The sequence below is a fragment of the Grus americana genome, chromosome 2, assembly GCF_028858705.1.
Source record: "Grus americana isolate bGruAme1 chromosome 2, bGruAme1.mat, whole genome shotgun sequence".
NCBI classification, from domain to species: domain Eukaryota; kingdom Metazoa; phylum Chordata; class Aves; order Gruiformes; family Gruidae; genus Grus; species Grus americana.
In genome coordinates, this window is record NC_072853.1 from 73307458 (window position 1) to 73327971 (window position 20514).

Consider the following 20514-nt stretch of genomic DNA (forward strand, 5'->3'; position numbering starts at 1 on the left):
TTTAACATACGCTTAAAGCATTTCTGGTCATCATTACAGAAATAATTGTGCAGGATGTGCCCGGTGATCCTGGGAGTCCCATGTGGGACACCAAAAGGGTCTCACCCTCCCCAGTGCTGGTGCATTTCTTCAGTACATTGACATGCTCCATGGTGTTTTCCAGATAGATCCAGATAAATAATAAATGAAAGGCTCTTGACTCGGCTCAAGCAAGAGAGCAAGCTTGGTGGAGCAGTGGGAGGGAGGTGGGCTCTGGGGAGAAGAACAGCTCCCTCTGACTCCCGGGAACTGAAAAGCAATATTGTTGAGCAGAATACCTCTGTAGACAGATGAGTCCTGCTCAAAAATCATTCAGGAAAAGCCAGGAAGAGAGGCCCTCATTGGCATGACACCTCACACAGACCGTGTTCCTTTTGGGATTTCCCAGCAGAGGTCCATCTCATCAGATAGTTGACTAATGGAGTACAGCCGTCATTCTTCATCGCCTGCGAAGCAACTCGCAAGAGGTAAAGCTTCAAGAACAGCCCTCTCCCCTTTCTGAACTGCATTCCCATGAGAAAAATTGGAGAAGTTATAATAGGAAAAAATTGTATTTTTTTTTCTTTAGTTGTGTGTTTTCAAACTGTTCTGAAGGGTCTATAAACCAGGGCATGCAGCTGTGCAATGGATAATCTGCATACTTACTCGTTCCCTGACTACAGGCCAGAGGCTTCTCGGTGACAACATATGAGTTCTGACTGGGCACTAGGTCTGAAAAATATATGTACACATTGTCATTGCACATCTGGAATTTAGAATTGCTAATGGATATGCTGTGATAGAAAAGAAAAGTGTCTGGCCAATAAACTTGGTTTATATATTTATTTTAAAAAGCATTACCACATTTCTGGCTAGTAGCCTTTCATCCTCTAGACTTTACACCAGTGCATCTGGAATGCTAAGCAGCTCTTTCAGGGATGCAGCCATATCCCAAAAGGCACCTTTTTTATTTGAAATAACTTTAAAAACTAATTAAAAAAGGAGGAAGGTGGTGTTTTTCCCTATGGACGCTTACATATCTAGCATTTTATATCAGCTCCTAAAATCTTAGAAACCATAGGTGAAAATTCTTGCTCAGACTCTCAGTTAACCTACTTTATCTTCCAGGATGCCGCTATAAACGTGCGTAGCTATCTTTGAATAATGTATTTCGACCTTATTACATGTGCAACTCTAAAGAGCAATTACCTGCAAGTAGCTTGTTGCAGGACTAGCAGTGGAAATCTGAGCATGTTGAGTTTCTGCGTGTCACTTTGACCCCCCCTCCTCATTGTAGTCACCGAACCTGCGGGCAGAGCAGATGCCAGAGTCCCTGTGCCACGGCTCACCCTCCGTCGGGCTGGGGATGTCCCATTTGTCAACTAAGTCTCTCTCAAGTGCGGGGAAATTGCAAGGAAAAGAATCAGACACCAGCAAATAGAGAAAACTGCAAGACCACTGCCTGACCTGGCGCACCCATAGGTGGCCACCAGAAAATTACATACCACGGTGATGCAAGAAATGTTATTTCAGCCAAGCTAAAGGCATGTCTCGTTCACTGGCCACCTTTACAGTGATGAAGCCCTGGCAGACACGGCGAGTGTTTCACGTCTTGCTGCAGAGGCGATCTGAAATGCTCCCCCTGCACACAGGTAGTCTTTAACTTAATTTATATTTGTTTCTATAAATCTCATACCTTTAGGCAATGTGCACTGTGCACAGAGTATTTTTAAGGCCGGACCAATTCTGAGCCAATGGCAGCAAGCAGCAACCCTGTATGTTTAGTGAGGATTTGTAGGGCCAGATTACTGAAATCCTGGAGAACCAGCAACAAGTTTTCATTTTCTTCACTCAAGATTAGGAATTAGGCTCAAACTGTGAAACTAGGGGTAAAAGATCAGCTTTTTATGATCAGACCACCCAGATGGTTTAATGGCAGCTGTTTTGTTGTCCACATGGTGGCTTTGCAGGTACTTAGAAGATACAGAAAAAACCAACCCATGACCCCCCCTTCCTACCCATTTCCCACTAAAGCTCCCGTGACTGGCTTCATCAACAAAACCACAACCAGCCCGGTCAGTGCTTTATAAAGCTTTATTGCAAGATGTGTTTACATAATGCTGTAGAGGTGAGCTTTTTAACTACTTATATCAAGAAATTTTGGACACAGGTCTGCGGTCAGTTTTCCATATTGACCCTGCATGGCACAGAAAAAAAAAAAAAAAAGAAAAGTGTGATTGCATCTTTCCAGACAGTAAAGTGGGGGGAGAAGAGGCAGATGTAGGGTGTGTTAAAAAGAAACCTGCCCTGGTTTACGCTAAATGTGACTAAGCTTCTGAAGGATCAATACAAACGGTAGGTGAGCTTTGTGTGTAATAAAATCTGGTAAAGTAATTCAAGTTCTTTATGAAATAAAACTGAGAAACAAAAATGCAGTTTCATGGACAATTAAATTTAACGTAGAACAAATTCCCCTAAAATGAGAAAACAACAAACAAACCCAAAAACTCAACCAAAAGGACCTGTAGATTGTATCTCTGACCATGCATGGCTTGTTTTTTAAATTACAATTCACAGAATAACACTGCTGGAAAGCCTATTTTACACTATGCTACACAGAACACGAAAAAACATGAGTAGTGACATTTACACAATTTTACAGTATTTCTCCTTCATCTAAGAAACACGTCCTTTTCTACTTTACATTTTTTTACAATTCCCAGCTCACAAAAAAGGACACTATATGCGCAAAGACAGTCTTTAAAAAGGAGAAATGCAGCCAATGCTACAAATAAACCTTTTCTTTCACAGAAGCCTCTGTATTAGATAGTGATTAAACAAAATATATCTCTATCTGCCACTCAACGTGAAATGGACTAATTAGAAATAATTTTAATTTTGTGTGTGTGTGTGTAAACATAAAACTATACAGCATCTCAGAAACTCCTTGCAGTACTTGCTATGTAACTATTAAACTGCTTGCCAAAAACCTCTTGGGATTGCATCTGAAATGCCAATTGAGCCAGCTGCTGCTCCAGTCAAAATAAGGAAGGTGGGCCTTACATGTTGTTCAAGTGTTTGCAAATCATTTTCAACAGTTGCCTATAACCAAACGTTTTCTCTTTCAAAAAATGCTTCAGTTTGTTTTCTTGCAGAGCCTGGCAGTAAGTACCTGGCAGTTTTCCCTGCGGAGAAACATCAACAGCCATGGTCCTTACAGCTTAGGCGAGCGTTTCTTGCATCCCGACGCTAAAAACGCAGAGCCATCATCCGAACACGGCACAGGGTCAGGCTCCCTGCCTATGCACGCGTGCACAACCCGCCTCGACAACAACGGGAGGAGCGGGACGTGTAGTGGGTGCACAGGAGTGAAAAAGAGAGAGGAAGATACATGCTTGTGCTTCTGTCTGACACCACGTCCCTGCACGTCCCTTAGATCACGGCAGGCAGCCTGGGTGCCCGTCTGCGCAGAGCGGGTGCCCGACAAAAGGAATCATTTGCTGCACCTGCAGTGGCATCGCACCTCTTAGGTTTGCGGTAGATGTTGCAGTCCTCACTTGTGACTTTTCAATGGCTTTTAGCGTTTGCCAGGGCAGGTTTAGAGCCCAGCACATGAAGGGTTTAAGGTGCTGTCCTACCACGTTATCTAGTACCTTGAAGTGCAATGAAGCATCTTGCAGGAGGCTCTTGCTGTTCAGTCACATCAAGACTGACTCCAAATTTCTGTTAAATCGGGGCAAGAACTCTTATCTAGATATTCACATGGGACTTTCTATTAAGCTAAAGCCAAAATCTTGTCTACCTACAAATCTGATGCCTTATTTTGCTGACAGAGCCAATCACTAAAGAGATTTACAATAAAAAGGGGTCAAAAGAAAAGAAGAAACGTATTTTGAAAACTGCTTTTGATGCTGTTTCTAGTATTTATCGGAGCAAGACAGACCCTCATTAAAACACCATTGTTTTGTTGATGTTGGATTATGGACAGGGATCTATCAAACAGAAGGGTCACGTAGCAGCCAAGGGGCTATAAAACATCTGGAATCCATGAGCCTGGTGCCTGGCCTTACTGAAAGGTGAAGAGTGATGAATTTAATTTTTGTGAGGGATCTTTCACTCTCGATTGTGGCACACAGCATTCCCTGGGGGTGTTTCTTCACCGCAGCCACATAACTGCTACTGAAAGTTATCCCTCAGTTGGGAGCGAGGGAATACCAAGTATTTGTATGCAGTCTGCTTTTAAACACCAAGGGAGATGAAAGGAAATTAGGATAGCTTCCCTTTGGCGGCCATTTCATACGCTAAAGTTTACCTCAGCATCCAAATCAGGAAGGCATTATGGTGGTAGACAGACAAGTTATTGGCAGCAGATGGGTGCTGAAATGAACACCAGCAGCGACTCTGAGAGCTTGGTGGAGATACAAAACTCTGGGCACTACATTTGCAGCTGACTGGTACTATGAGAAAGAGAAGAGACATAGTTGTTATGGCTGCGAGTGTTTAGAAACAGCCTTCATGGATCTCTAAGTGAGAAATGGGAACATGTGTTACTACATTGTGTTTCCAAGACCTTTACATTTGTCGCAAAAACATTCCATATCTCACACACATTTTAAAACAACTGTTACATCCTTACGGTGAGCTCTTTTGATGATAGAGGGGCAGGCAGCAACTCAAATCCTGAAGGTTACAACCTGATTAGACAAAGGCATGCAAATATAACCAATTCCTCCATTTCATCTGGAATCCACTTGGTAGATGAAGGGGAACAAATGTTATTCCCACATTCAGGACATGCTAGCAGAGTCTGGAGGAAACACTGCCACCTCACAGGTTAGCACGTTGGGCTGGCTGCTGGCCATTTTTATCGTGAACCAGAATGAAAATCTTTTCTGTAGTTATTGCATTGTTACCGTGCTTGATCATCTTGTTGCAGTAAACACTGAGGACAGTGGAATTAATCTGACTGTACGCTACTGCATAAACAAGACCAAGTTATCCTTCAGAAAAATTGGTATCCATTTTACAGACAGAGAACAGGAACTTAGGCAAAAATACAGAAAAACAAGCATAATGGAAAAATAGGCAAAGAAGAATATGCTTCACATGAAAGACACTTGCATCCAGAGAATCTGAAAGAAACCAGCTTTTTTTCCTGAACTTGTTCTAACCCCACTCCCCGTATTTATTTTTCTCCTTGATAAGGAGCATATGAAGTTTTGTACAATTTTTGCACAATTCTTGGAAAATACATATGCCCAACTATTAGTAATTCATCAGCTATGTTATGTTTCACACACAGATGCTGTACTATGTCTAAATGAAACACAAATTTGTTTCCTGTTACCAAGTGGTCACCAACAGCCACTTACTTTGCACATTCAGCATATTTTAATTAAATTATTCAGTTTTAAAAACTTAATTTTCTCCCTCCAATCAAATATAGGACCACTGTCAGTATAAATGCATTTTGTTCCATTTTTCATTCTTTTATCACTTTGCAAGTATCACAGTTCATATCACATAACCGCTACATTCAGGATGTCTTCCTCTTGTTTCAGACCTCAAAGACCTCCACAAACCCCCAATACCTTCATTTCTTTGTTCTAAGCATCCTTAACAGACATTGAAAAAGTCCATAATGGTAAGCAGCACATAAAGATTCACTTTAAAATTCATATGCCCGTAGGTCTTGCTTATTTTACAGTGAAATTAATTATATGCCACTTCTTTGTTTCCTAACCAGCTTCCTCCTTTTCATAGCTTTCAAATACACAACACATTTTATTAATAACACAACTACTGCCTTCTGCCTACTTGTACAATTGACTTTTAAACAAGCTGAGGGGAAAACCAGATCAAACTCGATGCTACCCTTAAGAACCGTTGCTCATTAGTGACTTTTTACCCACGGATTTTGACACGTGAAGATCCAAGGCAACAGCAAAAAAAGAATGAAACACTCAAGAGAGGGATAGCATAGATAGGATGCTCCACCACAGATCTCATTGCAGTGTTGTCAGCTACCTGGTTCTCTCATCACTTGGATGCTGTGTTCAATGTGATGAGATAGATGACCAAGGTTTCAAAGGTTTATCGTGTTTGGTTCAACTATCTTGAACAATCTTCAGTCATTATCCTGTCCTTAATGAGAGCAGAGCAGAATAACTTGTTGATGTACCTGACCTAGCTTGGGTGCCAAAAGCAATATAGCTATGGCATTAGGAGCCCAGCATAGACTATTAATTAACCTTACTTTCAAGTGTGTTTTACAGCCAAGATGGAACCCTGTTACCATGACTGAATTGCTGCAGTTCCCCAGTTAACTAGCTTGAAGGAAGCCTCAGCTGTTACTGCTGTGCAGACGCACCCTTAATCTTAGAGGCTAAGGCAATGGAAATAGATAATCTTGTGCATCCTTGAGGATCGATTGGTCATATACAGACTTTGGCTTAAAAAGTTCCCTTTTACATTACTGTTATTTGCAGTTCTCTTCAAAATTCTTCAGCACTGGCTAGGGTGACTGCATTCAATTCCTCTTCTCTGCTGTATATGTCCTCCACTTAAAGGCAGATGAGTTGACTAAAGATTCTTTAAACACACATGCTGAGGGCAGTTATAAAAGTCAGTTATAAAACAGTGAGATAAGGGCAAACATATTGGAGTGTTCACCATGGTACCCTCTCCACTTGCATCAAGGGTAATCACAATAAAAGAGTAAAGAACAGCAAAAACACAGCAGGCTTTTAGCAGGGCCATTTCATATTCAGATCCATCAATTTGAAATAAAATCACCACCACATTATCTTGCAGCAGAGAAAAGCAGCATGAAGGGCCCAGGCAAGTGAACAAAACTTCTTGATCTTAGCATCTGAATGCATTTATCGAGTATGTAAAATTGTTGGCATAGATCTCTTTGAAACTGTACAAATGCACAGTACAGCCATAGCTCAACAAGAGGGAGGTATTCTGTGTCCTCTCCTCTGTGTGCATGCTGCTATGTACAGTATGAGTGTGTATTAATACACATGAATTCAGGATCCTAAACTTTCCACTTGTATTGCAGGCCTTCTCCTGCCCCACAGGGTGAATCCCATTGAGTAACATTGAGTTCCTACAAAAAGACATTCTTTTCCTCCTGTCCAGGTGGAACGGTAAGGCCCCAGAGTGAAAATCATGGTCCAGCTAGCTTCAGCAGGAACACGATTTCACACCATGACTGTATGTGTATCGATACACGCACACATGTCCACACATTCATTCTGTACATATACAAAGGTACACACACATTTTTACATTCTTTGGTGGCAAAATAATAATTAAAAAAAACCCCAAACCACAGGGTTGCACAGACTGTGCATCTTTGCTTAATGAATCTGCTTCAGGAAAGTTGGGGTCGCTGTAACAGGAGTTATTTTGCCTCTTTAAGGACTGTTCCTTGCATTGACAAAATGCCATACATTTACACTGACTAAAACAGGGCACAGGGAAAGCCAACATAAACACAGCTCACATGACAGATAACTCAGAGAGAGCCCCTGCCTACCCACATCAACACACCATGAGAGAAGAAGCAGCCATATGCTTTCACCTACAAGCACACAAACGCTTCCTCAGTTACTGTCCAGATGTTGGGCTGAGCTGTGGCACACCCTTCTGCCCTGGCTGTGGGGTTTCATTTTTGTTGCTTATTAAAATCAAACTAACAGAGGACGGGATGTTGGGAGCAGCAGAGGAGGCTGGCAGGTCAATGCCACACCGAAAGGTCGTCAGCCTGTGTGCTTCAGATGAATGGCTCTTCTCGTCGCCACCTCAGGGATGTCAAACCTGCATCTCCGAGGTGCTGATGAGGCCCAGTGCTTTGGCTTCTTCTGGTGTCAGTCCGCTCTTTAGTGTCCTTCTCACTGGATGGTCATAAATTCCAAAAGCAGGCAAAGAGAAAAAATAAACAAAGAAAATGCAAACAATTAGAAGTGATAATTACGCAAGACTTTCAGCTGAAAAAACCCCCTGTTAACATGCAAGCTGAATCAAATCAAAAGTTGCTATGTACTCAGGGCGTCAAGTTCAGAAATACTGAGTAGTCCCCTATGCCAAATCTGTGGGAGCATCAAGTACCCAGTAACTCCAAATAGTCAGGCAAAAAGACGTTTATCATTTGACATTTAGTCAACAAAAACTTTTAAGGAAAAATACCACAGCATTTTAAGATTTTTTTTTCTCTAAAATCATATCAGTTGATTTTCAGTCCAGAGAAAGTATCATCTACCCTACTGTTTTATGGTTTCATAAAGATTTTTTAAAAGAGCTTTTGGATCTTTATAGGGCTCAATTTAATTTATCACTATTAAATCCTGTGTGACCCTTTGAAGGCATAAGAAAAAACAACCCCAAAAGTTAAAAGATTAAAAATGTGTCTATTTTATTCTATTCAAATCATTAAAAATACTGTCTTCATACATGCTCCCCTTTCTTCTGTAATGTTTCCCTGTCCTAGCCCCATTTGTGTTACCTTTGCCATTAGTAGTCTGCAGCATTTTAGCTGAATTTAAATGATAACTCTAGGCCAAAGTCTTGTTTCTTAATTTTCTATGAAGTGTTCTGAACGCTAGCCCTGACATAAAACTTTTAAAATTTGAGATTGCCTTTTTTATTCTGAAACAAGTGACCATGTGACTGTGCACGCTGAGCATTAGTGTCCTCCAAGTTTTACTGGCGTCACGATTTTCAAGTGGATGGGCTTTAGTTCAAGGCACAAATGGGGTGTTCACTCCACACTTTGATGTTCCTCAAGTACACAACGCACATTCAGAAGTTTCAGCTGCATGCAAAGCGTAAACAATGACTTCATGTTGAACAAAATATATTCAGAGCCCCAAAATAATGAAGTCTAGAGGAAACTCTTAAAGAAACCAATTGCAGACACTGGTTAGGGACTTCTTGCATCACTATCATCTAGCACAATTAAGACCTCTAACTTATTGAGATATTCAACCCATGTAACTGAAACTGGGTGGTCACATTCCAGGGTCTAGCCGGAGTGAGAGGAGGGAATGGATCGGTATAGAAAACAAGGAGATAAGGGAAGGGAAAATACGGCATAGTTGAACATCTGCTATCACACAGGTAGGACAAATGTGATCTATGTTTGATAGTCAAACTGCTTTCATCAGTTACTGAGGTTAATCAAATGAGCTGAGAGTGCCACATGACTAATTGTTCCTCCATCGTCAAACCCTTACTTGAAAGTTTTCCTTCAAGGCTCGCTCCTTTCTCCTACAGTATTTGCATACTTACTAAACTTACTAAACCACTAGGAGTCTGCGTGGCAGCCTTTTATGATAGACACTTTTTCCTGCAATACTGAGCAGCAACATCTTCCAAGTTTAACAATGCTTAGCTTAAAGCAGTACAAGGTTAAATTCAGCTGATAAAGCTAAGATTAAGACAGACAACTGGAAGAGCAATACATGTCAAAAAATGCTCTGGTCTCCATGGTGTAGAATACCCAACATGGACTTTTGAGTCAGTCCTCATCACTGGCACTCTTTTATACTTCTCAAATTTGATATCCAAATGTCTACGGTGACAAACGTTAACTTCTAGACATGAGCTATGAAATACCTGAGGGTCTTAAGGTCTGAGTGAATCACCCTGTGCTTATTTCTGTATCGAAATGAATTGTATCAGGACTGAAAGAACACATCCAAGAAAGCTGCAGTAGAAACATTTCTGACTTACTAAAAGTAAAGACTTCTCTGTGCAGTTCACGTGCTTATCTAACTGCTCTGCCTCTCCCTTGAACATGTTTTTTTCTGTACCCTCTGTATCATGCAGACCATAGCTAGCCTGGCCACCAGATAATAGAGTTATGTTAAAAAATATGTGTACAGGAGACCAAACTTTCACAGGATGACTGTCTAGATGACATTACATCTTCCCAAAAGTGAACTGGAAAACCGAATGCAGAAAAAATTTCCACATTTCAGACACTTTTGCAGAAATGTCAAACCAAACATATTCATGACTGCTCTAACATATACCCCCAACTCTCCCAGACTACAATCAATCAATCAATCAATCACTCACATTCGCAAGCTGAACACTATAACTACTGTAAAACAAACAAAGCTATTTTTCTTGTTAGATGGTAAGACAGGAAGAGTGAGAGAACATGCAATTGTTATTCCTGTTTGTAAACATTTAATAGGAACTGAGGTGCCCTGCTAGTGCTGGTAATGTACTGGAATAAGCAAAATTCTTGTCTTATTTATGACAGTGTAAATCTGGAATAACCTTCTTTAGATTAGTACAATTACTACTGCACAAATAACTGGGCTGAGACTCTGTCTAACAACTGAAAGGCAACCATGTGCCTCTGTAACTTCCACCAAGCAGAATACAGTTATTTAAATTCCTCCATCAGCCTGACTGACAGGATTACTAGCTTACTAGGAAAAGCCAAATGGATTTACAATAACATATAGCTCTCTGAAGAAAATTACAGGAGTTTATATTCAGAAGTCATAATCAGGAGTTAAAATACCATGGTAGAAACCATCTTCATGGAAAAACAAAGAAGAAAACAAAGGAGTCTTCTTTACATAAGCAAGATTTCTTTCTGAATCTCCTGTCTACCTAGCAAACATACTGAAGTCTTTGTCTGAGGACCTCATGTATTAACCCTCGGATGACTGAAAAAAAGAAATACTGTATGCAGCATATGACAAGGACAAGTGCCCTGTTCGGGTTTGCCGTGTCACTCACACAATGGAGGCCAACCCTGGGTTTGTACTTTTTGTGTCACTGCAAAACAAGTAGGAATGACAATACTCAATGAATTGCTGGGACATACGCAGCTGTAATTAAACAAAACAATATCTTTGCATCCCTCAGTTGATTGTCCTAATCTCAGCTCTCCTATAATACTGAGAAAGATGACTTGGATTTAAGATATTCTAGTGATCTAAGCTTTTAAGGCTAGTATTTAGAAGAAAAGAGTTCCAAACAGTGTAGAACTTTGGTGGTGATAATGGGATTGTCAAGAAAATAGTTAATAAAAAGCAAAGATGTGAAGAATCTTTTCAGTGACAGAATGGTTCCCATAAACGCTGACGGCTGCTGACTTGTATAAACTAAGCGTGTGGGGCCAAATACTGCAAAGTGCTGTGACTACAGGCAAGATTAAAGCTGTCCACCATCAACAGGCAACCGGAAGGATAACAGCTGACAGAATCATGGTCCAAACTCAAATGAGTGAATTCTTGCCCCTACAGTGCAACACGCCAGTCTGACACAGATGAATCCACTTGTAGTTTGGAGTATTTTGTACTTAGGCAGATGAAAGTGACCTGATAAAGGGTCACTTTATAAGAAAATTATATCTAATATGTGCAAATTATTCACAGTACATTTTCTCATCTGAAGATACAGTGGATGGATGCAGTATCAGTAGTAACACAAGAGCAAGTTCCTGCCCCACTATTCTCTGCACTGGCTTGTGGAGTATGGAGGCTTGTGGGTGATGAAGCCAGGAGAAAGTTATCTACAGGAGCAGCTCTGGGAGGTGGGTGAACCTTGTCTTGACATGCTGTTTAAACAGATGTCCTCAGACATTTGCCTGTTTCCTCATAAAGTGCTTGGTAGGGTTTCTCTACCTTAGGAAAGGTCATGAACATGTTCAGTCATCAAAACTGAATGCAGAGATATTTTCCTTCCATGTTTTATAGGCACTGCAAAATTGCATTTCTCAAACTAGATCTTCACTCTCCCCTCTTCACTGAACTCTGTCGTGTCTCTAACTGGACTAGACATAATATCTTGGCTTGTAAAACTCTTGGCCTGCTGCAGATCACATTAAACTGAGTTATGGAATGTATTTTGGAGGCAGTGACAATAAAAATAAGACTTTCAAATGACCTTTTAGGTTCTTTAAGCAATTTTTAAAACATTTGCTAAAGAAACATAACATAGAGAGAAAATAACTTTTACTCTTGTCACAAGCAAGGCCTGCTGAGATCCCATAACCAAGAAACTAAATGTTGTTTTTCTGGGGTCAGAGGGTATGATATTCTCTGTTAATCAGGAAATCTAGAATTTTATTTGATATCCTGGCAGAATGCAGTGTGCTTATGATGAACTCGATGAATTTGACTCTGCCTGTTGGCTCAGAATCTACACAGATACATAGCCCTCACAGTAGACTGGGAATGTTTTAAAAAAAGAGTAATTCCCTAAGTGTAGCTTTGTCAGAGAATATAATTATCTAGAGGTTGGTTGTTTTTGAAAGAGCAAATTAGCACTCCTATTTTCCCCTTCTCCTACTTTTTTTTTTGTTTGTTTGGGGTTTTTTGGGGGTTTTTTTGTTTTAATATGCAACAAATGGTAAAGATCAGTCCGGCTGGCACCATTTATTCTTGCATTTGCAATGGCTTTTGGCATGTGTGTCTACACTCGTACGGATGAGTCACTTGAAATGCAGAACAGATATGACCATTCTCCTGCTCAAGAAGTCCCAGAATTAGTGTAATTCCTACTACAAAAAGATGTGGCAGCCACAGAACTTTCTTTTGGTCCCAGCTGCAAAGGTAATGCAGTTGCTGATTTGGAATGAAGAAATTCCAGGTGGCTTTAAATTACAGAGTGAGGACAGCAGGAAAGGCAGATTATAAGAGGCAATGCAGACCAGCTCCGTCATCTCATTTCATGTCATGTATCTTAGTTTTATTTTCTGTTACCTATCCACACCCAGCTTGCACACTCAGTCTATTTTCTCATATATTTACATTTAACATTGACTTTACTCCAATGAATTCAGCAATGGCAATTTGCAACTCAAAAGTTCAATCCAGACAGTCTTGCTCATATTCTCTTATTTTAATAGTTTTCTGCATTTCTGTATTTTTATGTCACTATCTATACAACTTATGTTTAATTATGTATGTATCATTGCTTAATACTAGTAGGCCTAAATGCTTAATAAAAATACTAAAACATTATGTGTATAGATTTTCTTACAGGGATTTGTAGGTAAATTTTTGTATTTTATCATGCACTTCTGTGAGAAAGTACAGCCAACTGAAATGTGGTCTTTGTTTGGGTCAGCCACATAGAAAGGTCCAGGAAAGAATGTATTATTATGTATTATTATTGCCCTGCAACTTTGCTTTGAGTCCTGTCAGCACTTCATAGATGGCACAAGTGTCTTCTAACAAGAAATTCTGTACTTCATAACCATCTCTGGGTGTAACTTATGTAGCCGTGACATAAAGAGGAGTCTAGCAGTGGCAAAGGATGAAGTGGCATTTTGTAAGGAAAGCTTAACTTGTGTTTGATCTCCAGGTGGCTTACGTTATAGGGAACAAAAAGTAACATTGCTTTAAAGAACCTAGGCTGCATGAAGAACATACAGGTTTTAAAGTGATATTAAACATGTAGTTGAAACTATTAAAGTTTCCAACTTTATGTATTTCAGAGGTCATCATTTACATAGTCCCAACAGTAAAGCAGAAAAGAAGATTTAACTCCTTCCTTGAAAGCCTCCTATGACAAAACCCCCCTAATTTCCAGGACTTCTGTGAATTCCACTGTAAAAAGTTACTACTGAAAGCAATCCTGCTGCCATCTCTTTCATCATTTCTTCCACTTAACTTCACCAGTCAGAAGTTATTCCATTATTAATCGGTAAAGCATCAAGAGCATAGAGCTCACCAGCAACTGAGTCTACCTGTAAGCCCTATATCCTATTTTCAAGACCAGACTATACATTAACAATGCACAGGACAAAAAAAAAAGGCAGGAGATGGGATACAGAAAGCAAGACACTTAACACAAGTGTTTTGGGCATGCAGCCTTTACATTCCATTTGAAATTTTAAAATTACTTAAAGTCTATTTTAAAGTGATCTATTATTAGATAATAGACTTTCACTAAGGGGGTAGCTCAGGCTTATGAACGCAGAGCTGTCTGTTGAAGAGTGATGTGGTGGAGAAGTGTGACCATGTTTGACCACCTGGGAACTACGGAATGCAAATTAATTATCCCCATTAGGAATCCACACTGGGGAAAAAAAAAGTAAAAGGCATGATCTCCACAAGCCCATCAGATTAAAAATAACTATGATAAAAACAATCTTGTAATTATGCTAATTACTAAATATGCTAGTTATTCTTCCTAGACAAAGCCATATATATATATATATTATTTTTTGACATATTGCTGGGGCAATATAAATTCAAAGCAGCTTTGCGTGAACCATTTTTGTTCATTTTCTAAGAGAAACTTCCCTCCAAACACATTTGACACTCGCATTCAAGCACTGTCAAATTCCTGCCTTAGCAGATCCTTGTGTTAAACTCCTTCATGGCAGCAGAGGGCTCTCTTTGGCAGCTGTGGTATCACGATGGTCTTCTGGAAAGCCACACACGACATCGCTTTTGTTACTGCACGTCTTTTGTAAGGCAACTTGAAAAGCAACCCTGTACTTCCCTGTCTTTTCTGGTTCTCACATGAAGCGCTTTCCATAACAAGTCTGTGATCTTGTCAGCCAGCAACTCGCTGCTGCTGCTTTCTTACTCAGATGCTGAAAATAATCACAATCTTTCAGGAAGGAAGGATGATGTAAATAAGGAGTAAATTGCTGACCGGGGTAAACTTGAAAACCATTTCAATACAGAAAGAAACCAAGCAAAATAAATATCTTATCAACTCAGGGCTGACAGTATGCAACTCATCCATACATTATTTTTTTAATACTCAAAATGTATCTATCCCAATTTTGGGAATGAATTCTGTGACAAGAATTCAAAAGTCTTGAAATATACCTTTAAAATATGCTAACTAAAAAGAAAACAGGGGATGACGTAAATGAATTCACTGAAACAGTGAATTGCGAACTGGCAACAGTGAAAACACTATTTGCATCTCTTGTAAGATGCAAACGGATGAGGTAAAATTAGCTTTTTCTACAGAAATACAGTTGAAAAAGTACCAAAAGTGTATATCATAACAAAAGTATTTCTACAGAAAATGTCAGTACCAATCTTCTGTGACCTGGGAACTTGAACAACTTTATTGCCTACAGATACCGACATCACTTGCTTTTTACCAACTGCTCATCTCCTCCCAGTTTCTCCCACATTACCTTCAGCTTGTTCTTTCCTTCAATAAAGAAAGTGCCATTTGGCCAAGAAGAGATGGCCAGAGAAACACCAGCACTTGTAAATCCTTGTCGAGAAGCCCACGGGAAGCTGCAGAGCACTCCCTCTTTTTGGTTCTCCCAGTGTCGGAGACAGAGCACAAGGACGTGCCAATGGTCACCCTATGCTGTAGGATGCTGCTGGGGCATAGGCTTCACCTGCTACCAGGCTGTACTCTTTGCTAAGACCAAAATCTGAGCAGTGGCTACCTCTTCCTCCACAGAGCAGCACATCTGGGCGGGCATTTAATCCCATGAGGTGACAGCCACTCTAAAATGACTAGAGGCAACTTGTTATAGCAGCAGTTTTCTCCTTGTACCTATACCATGTCCTCTGTGCTTGGGTAATATAAACACACATGTGCATGTGAATGTCTGAGTAGTGTTCAACATCTCTGTCTTCGCCCTGAGAACTGAAATAAAGGACATGTATTTTTTGTAAACATCACATATTTAATTCTGACTTCCCAGGTCAATGCAATGACTTCTCACCTTTTTTTTTTCAGTTGCTATATCAAAACAATGGTGCTCAATTTTGAGCACATACTAGATTCCACAGTATTTCTAAATACTGGTACTGGAATCCAATGCGAAGTTAAGGAAGGTACCTAATGGTGCAGACTGGGTTAATTTTATATCTGACTTTCCTTATACAAAAAAGATAAAGCTGTTTCAAGCAGAAAGTTTGAGGATAGGAGCCCCAAAATAAATAATTTGTATCAGAATAAAAATCATTATAGAAATGACTCATAGATTCCTCTAAAAAGTAACTGGGAAATGAATTTAAGTCTCTTTTACAAGCAATTTTTTACTAGATTTTTAAACCAGGCTTTCAAAAACCCTTTTGTTTTGAAGGCTACATGATATAGAACTGTACAGAATGATGGCAATTTCACTTTCACAGTGCTACGACCAGGCAAACACTCTTGAACAAAACTTGAGATATGAAAGATACAGTTTGAAACTCATGGAACCTGCCAACAAAATACATAGGTACTATATATTTGAACAGTTAAAAAGCAGAATGTCTATCCCTGTCTGTCAAGATGAGTTATTTTAAAAGAAAACTATAAAAAAAAAACCCAACACATTTTAAAGCAGAAACTGAACACCATAAATAAATACGTACCTACTTAGAAATGGTATTAATTCAACAATCACATTTATATATGCCTCCAGTTACAATTGACAAAACTGAAAATATGCAACCAGCTATTCAGCCTCATGCTTCAAATAAATGCACTGATTTACAATGATTAAAAGCCATGATGAGACCTATAGGTTACTCAACTACTCCTACTTCTCCTGTTTGTTCTCCTACAGCTGTTGATGCTGGCCTCTGGCAGAGATGAGATACAGGACTACACAGGCCTCACCCTGATCAGGTACATCAATTTATACAACTTACTGTGGTCAACTGTATTTATTATTCATTTGTTAACTGTTATTAATATTTTTTATTTATTGTTTGTATTTTTATTTATTGTAGATCATGGAGTTTAGTTCTGTCATTCTTGCAAAGATCTTGACGTCATAAGGGTGAAAGAATGTGTGACTTAAAAGGTATCCAAAAGACACCAGCTATTTTGGCATCTAATGGAGATAACCTTCCGGCTGCCAGAGTTTTAAATGTTTTATCTCACATTCTGTTTTCATTCAATAATTAGATTTTTATTAACTGAGTATTGACCTTCTGAAGGCTTAGTACTTCGTGTGAGGACAAACAGACTTTGATACTGAATACCATTGGTGATACATGTACTTTTTCTAAATGTGTATTGCTAACTAGATTACTCTGCCCCCTCCTCTAACTCCTGATAGGATCCAGTTACTCAAATCCTAAATAATTAGTTGCAAATTCTAAGTGAAGTTGCCTGCCTTTAAAGCATTTTATATAGACTTTCTTCTTGTAAGGTTTTTATTTTTTTAAAAGCATAATTTCCATTAACTCCTGCTTTTAGTCAGGCTATAAATACCAGAAGAACAGTCTCCCTCCTGGTATTTTGGCACTTCTGTATGTTTTCATAGCCAGAAAAAGTAAGTGGAGAGACAAAAAAATGAAAAATAATGAAACAACACAGAAAAGAAGAAGAAAAAATTAACTGAAGCACTCTATAAATACCAAAGAAAAATTACACAAATTTGGATTCAAATAGTCTACCATCTAGTATTTTGTTTGCTTACAAACATGTTTATTCCAAAGCAACGCTGCACGTGTCACTGAAACTTGTCTAAAGCTTGTCTCCAAGCCTGGTCCTTTGGCAGAGCTCTTTCCCACTTTTGGCACCTGATGACAGTGTGCTAACCCCTATTTCACTTTTACTGAAGGTGGAATTTAGTATGAAATACCCGACCTGGGCTGTTAGTTAGTTAAATTTAATCCACAGGCCCTGAGCTTATTTGTCTAGGATTCATATAATCTTGATTCAATTCCTATCTCCTCCACAGTCCACTCATATGGGTCTGACAGATTACTTGAGTGGTGCCTCAGATCCATTTCTGCAAAATGACTGTAAGAATTTTTTTACTCCTTGCAAGTCATTATGCAAATAAATCAATAAATCCTTATGAGATGTTTCCATATCTCAGGGGTCAGTCACAGGGTATATTATTATGCTAATATGTGATTCCAAAGCCTAATGAAAGAACAAGGCATTATCATGTCTCTCCTCTCTCTTTTTTAAACATCACAAATAATTTTGATCAAGTCATCTCATTAGAATCATAGAATCATAGAATGGTTTGGGTTGGAAGGGACCTCAAAGATCATCTAGTTCCAACCCCCCTGCCATGGGCAGGGACACCCTCCACTAGACCACGTTGCCCAAAGCCCCATCCAACCTGGCCTTGAACGCTTCCAGGGATGGGGCATCCACAACGTCTCTGGGCAACCTGTTCCAGTGCCTCACCACTCTCACAGGAAAGAATTTCTTTCTAACATCTAATCTAAATCGACCCTCCTTCAGCTTAAACCCATTACTCCTTGTCCTGTCACTACACTCCCTCATAAACAGTCCCTCACCATCTTTCCTGTAGGCCCCTTCAGGTACTGGAAGGCCGCAATTAGATCTCCCCAGAGCCGCCTTTTCTCCAGGCTGAACAACCCCAGCTCTCTCAGCCTGTCCTCATAGGAGAGGTGCTCCAGCCCTCCAGTCAGCTTCGTGGCCCTCCTCTGGACTTGCTCCAACAGCTCCATGTCTCTCCTGTGCTGGGGCCCCCAGAGCTGGACGCAGTACTCCAGGTGGGGTCTCACCAGAGTGGAGTAGAGGGGCAGGATCACCTCCCTCGACCTGCTGGTCACACCTCTTGTGATGCAGCCCAGGACACGGTTGGCTTTCTGGGCTGCAAGCGCACACTGCCAGCCCATGTTGAGCTTCTCATCAGTCAATATTGGATTAAATTCTGATTCAGTTATTATCTGCTCCAAACCCATTTCTCTACCTCAAATCTAAAGCAGATTTTTAATTTTAAGAAAAGCTAAGAGAAATAAAAGTGCACGCACAGAGCGGTGCTCTGAGATAAAACAATGTAGGGGAAAACAAGCCTCTCGCTGTGCAACGTCCTTCAGATGAATCCAATACAACCATCACTGTGCTACTCACCATCAAACATTAGTCACACCTGGGCCCTACATTATGGTTTGCCATTCAGGGTCAGCTGAAGATCCAGATGCAAACAGTGCTGTGTGGTCAAGCCATCTTTAAAGACCTATTTCCTTGGTGCAGTTATCTGAAATTATTTGTTGGCAAGACTGTGTTGGGATCCCCATTCTTTGACCACTGTCTTGACTTGAGGGAGCCAGGAGACCCATTTTTCAGGCATGAAGGTTGTTAATACTAACAATTCATAAAGAAGGAGGAAGATACTTGCAGGTTCATGTTTTAGCCTAATTGCCTTAAGGTAATTGCTAGTCAGCTATGGCTTAATTAGCATCTGAACAAGGTACTGAATCCTTGGGACTTTATCTTGGTCCTTTTTCAGATCCCTGCCATGGGCATTCACAGAGGTCAGAAATCAGCACTGTTTGGCTCAACATTTCCAAGTATTGCTCTGCGTATGCCAGAATTAGTGTGCATACCTTCTGTGCGCTGATTCATGATTATAAGACTGGAGTATGATTTTCATGACACTGACTCATAGGAATTACATCATACTCCTGAGACAGATCCGTTCAGTTCAATGGGACCAACGCAGAGATGGCAATGCTGTAAGAGTCTAATCCTGGGAGAATGCTTTTATGTTGGGGGATGGATGTTTTAAATAAACAGCCAGGACAAGAAGGAAAACAGCATTAGCTTCCTGTTTGTCTATCATGGCATTTCGGGGGTTCTTTTAAATTAATGTACTTAAGTCTTTAAGTGTCTTCTGTTGCGTCAAAGCTGCCATGGCTATAAGACCTATTTTATTTCCCCCTCAAGTGGAAGCAATTGGCACAGGCTGGTTCATCATGGTGTGAAACTTTGATTTAGTAACAGGATTTTCTAAGCAGCCCTACTCTTTTTTATATAATTTCTTCTATTACCTCACTGCTTACAATCTTTACAGGAAACTCTGCTCACCTACCTTACATTTATTTATTTTCTTAATTCAGCTCTCTTTGTATTAAATAACTGCCTTTCTTGAGTGTTCTCTGAAATCTCAGTGGTATCTCACACAGAGTCTCATTTTTATTCCCCCAAACCCACTGGCGCAATGCTTGTAATACTGTTCTGTAAGCTGCTAAAATTAACTTTAGCAATTGTATTCACTGGAATTTGGACTATCAAATAGAGTGATTCTTACAACTTCCTTATCCCAATTTTCCTTTGCACTCATTGTTTGTTATGGCATCATTTGTGAAGGTCACCCTAACCTTATGGGGAGAACCAGACAATCCTAATTATATTATTTTTTGCTTCTTTGCTAAGTTGAACAGTTCCCCATAACATTATAAAAACCTTTCTCACAGAAAGCTGCCCTCAGTCTTCAAGAATGGAAACAGTATATTTTCAACCTAATTTGGTTTTTATGCTTTGAAAATATGCTGAACTGACATCTCTAGAGGCTGGGATCTGCTGTTTACACACAGAATAAAGACATCAGAAAGAAAAAATACAGCAGAAGCTTGCCTTGAAGCTGCCTTTGAATGACCACTTTGAGGGGTGACAGAGCGTTTCTGCGGCTCATTCAATCCTGTGGCTCTCTGATGAGGCTTCTAATAAACGAATACAACTGTAATGTTGTTTTCTCATATGTAACACTACTCCAGTATGTCTGGTAGGCAGGGCACTGAACACTGGTCATGAGGCAATGACTTCCAG

At 40.0% G+C, this 20514-nt stretch overlaps 1 protein-coding gene across 14 annotated transcripts in view; it reads right to left on the bottom strand.

The window, feature by feature from the left end:
- Positions 1-2098: 2098 nt before the first annotated feature.
- The window catches only part of FHOD3 (formin homology 2 domain containing 3), a 418162-nt gene continuing 399746 nt past the window's right edge, over positions 2099-20514 (bottom strand). For all 14 annotated transcript variants that reach the window (XR_008575819.1, XR_008575820.1, XR_008575818.1 and 11 more), the window contains one exon: positions 2099-7922. Coding sequence is in view for 10 of the 14 variants with exons in the window: in XM_054816185.1 (XP_054672160.1) it covers positions 7840-7922 (83 nt within the window). In the remaining 4 variants the exon portion in view is untranslated. The remainder of the gene's footprint in view (positions 7923-20514) is intronic.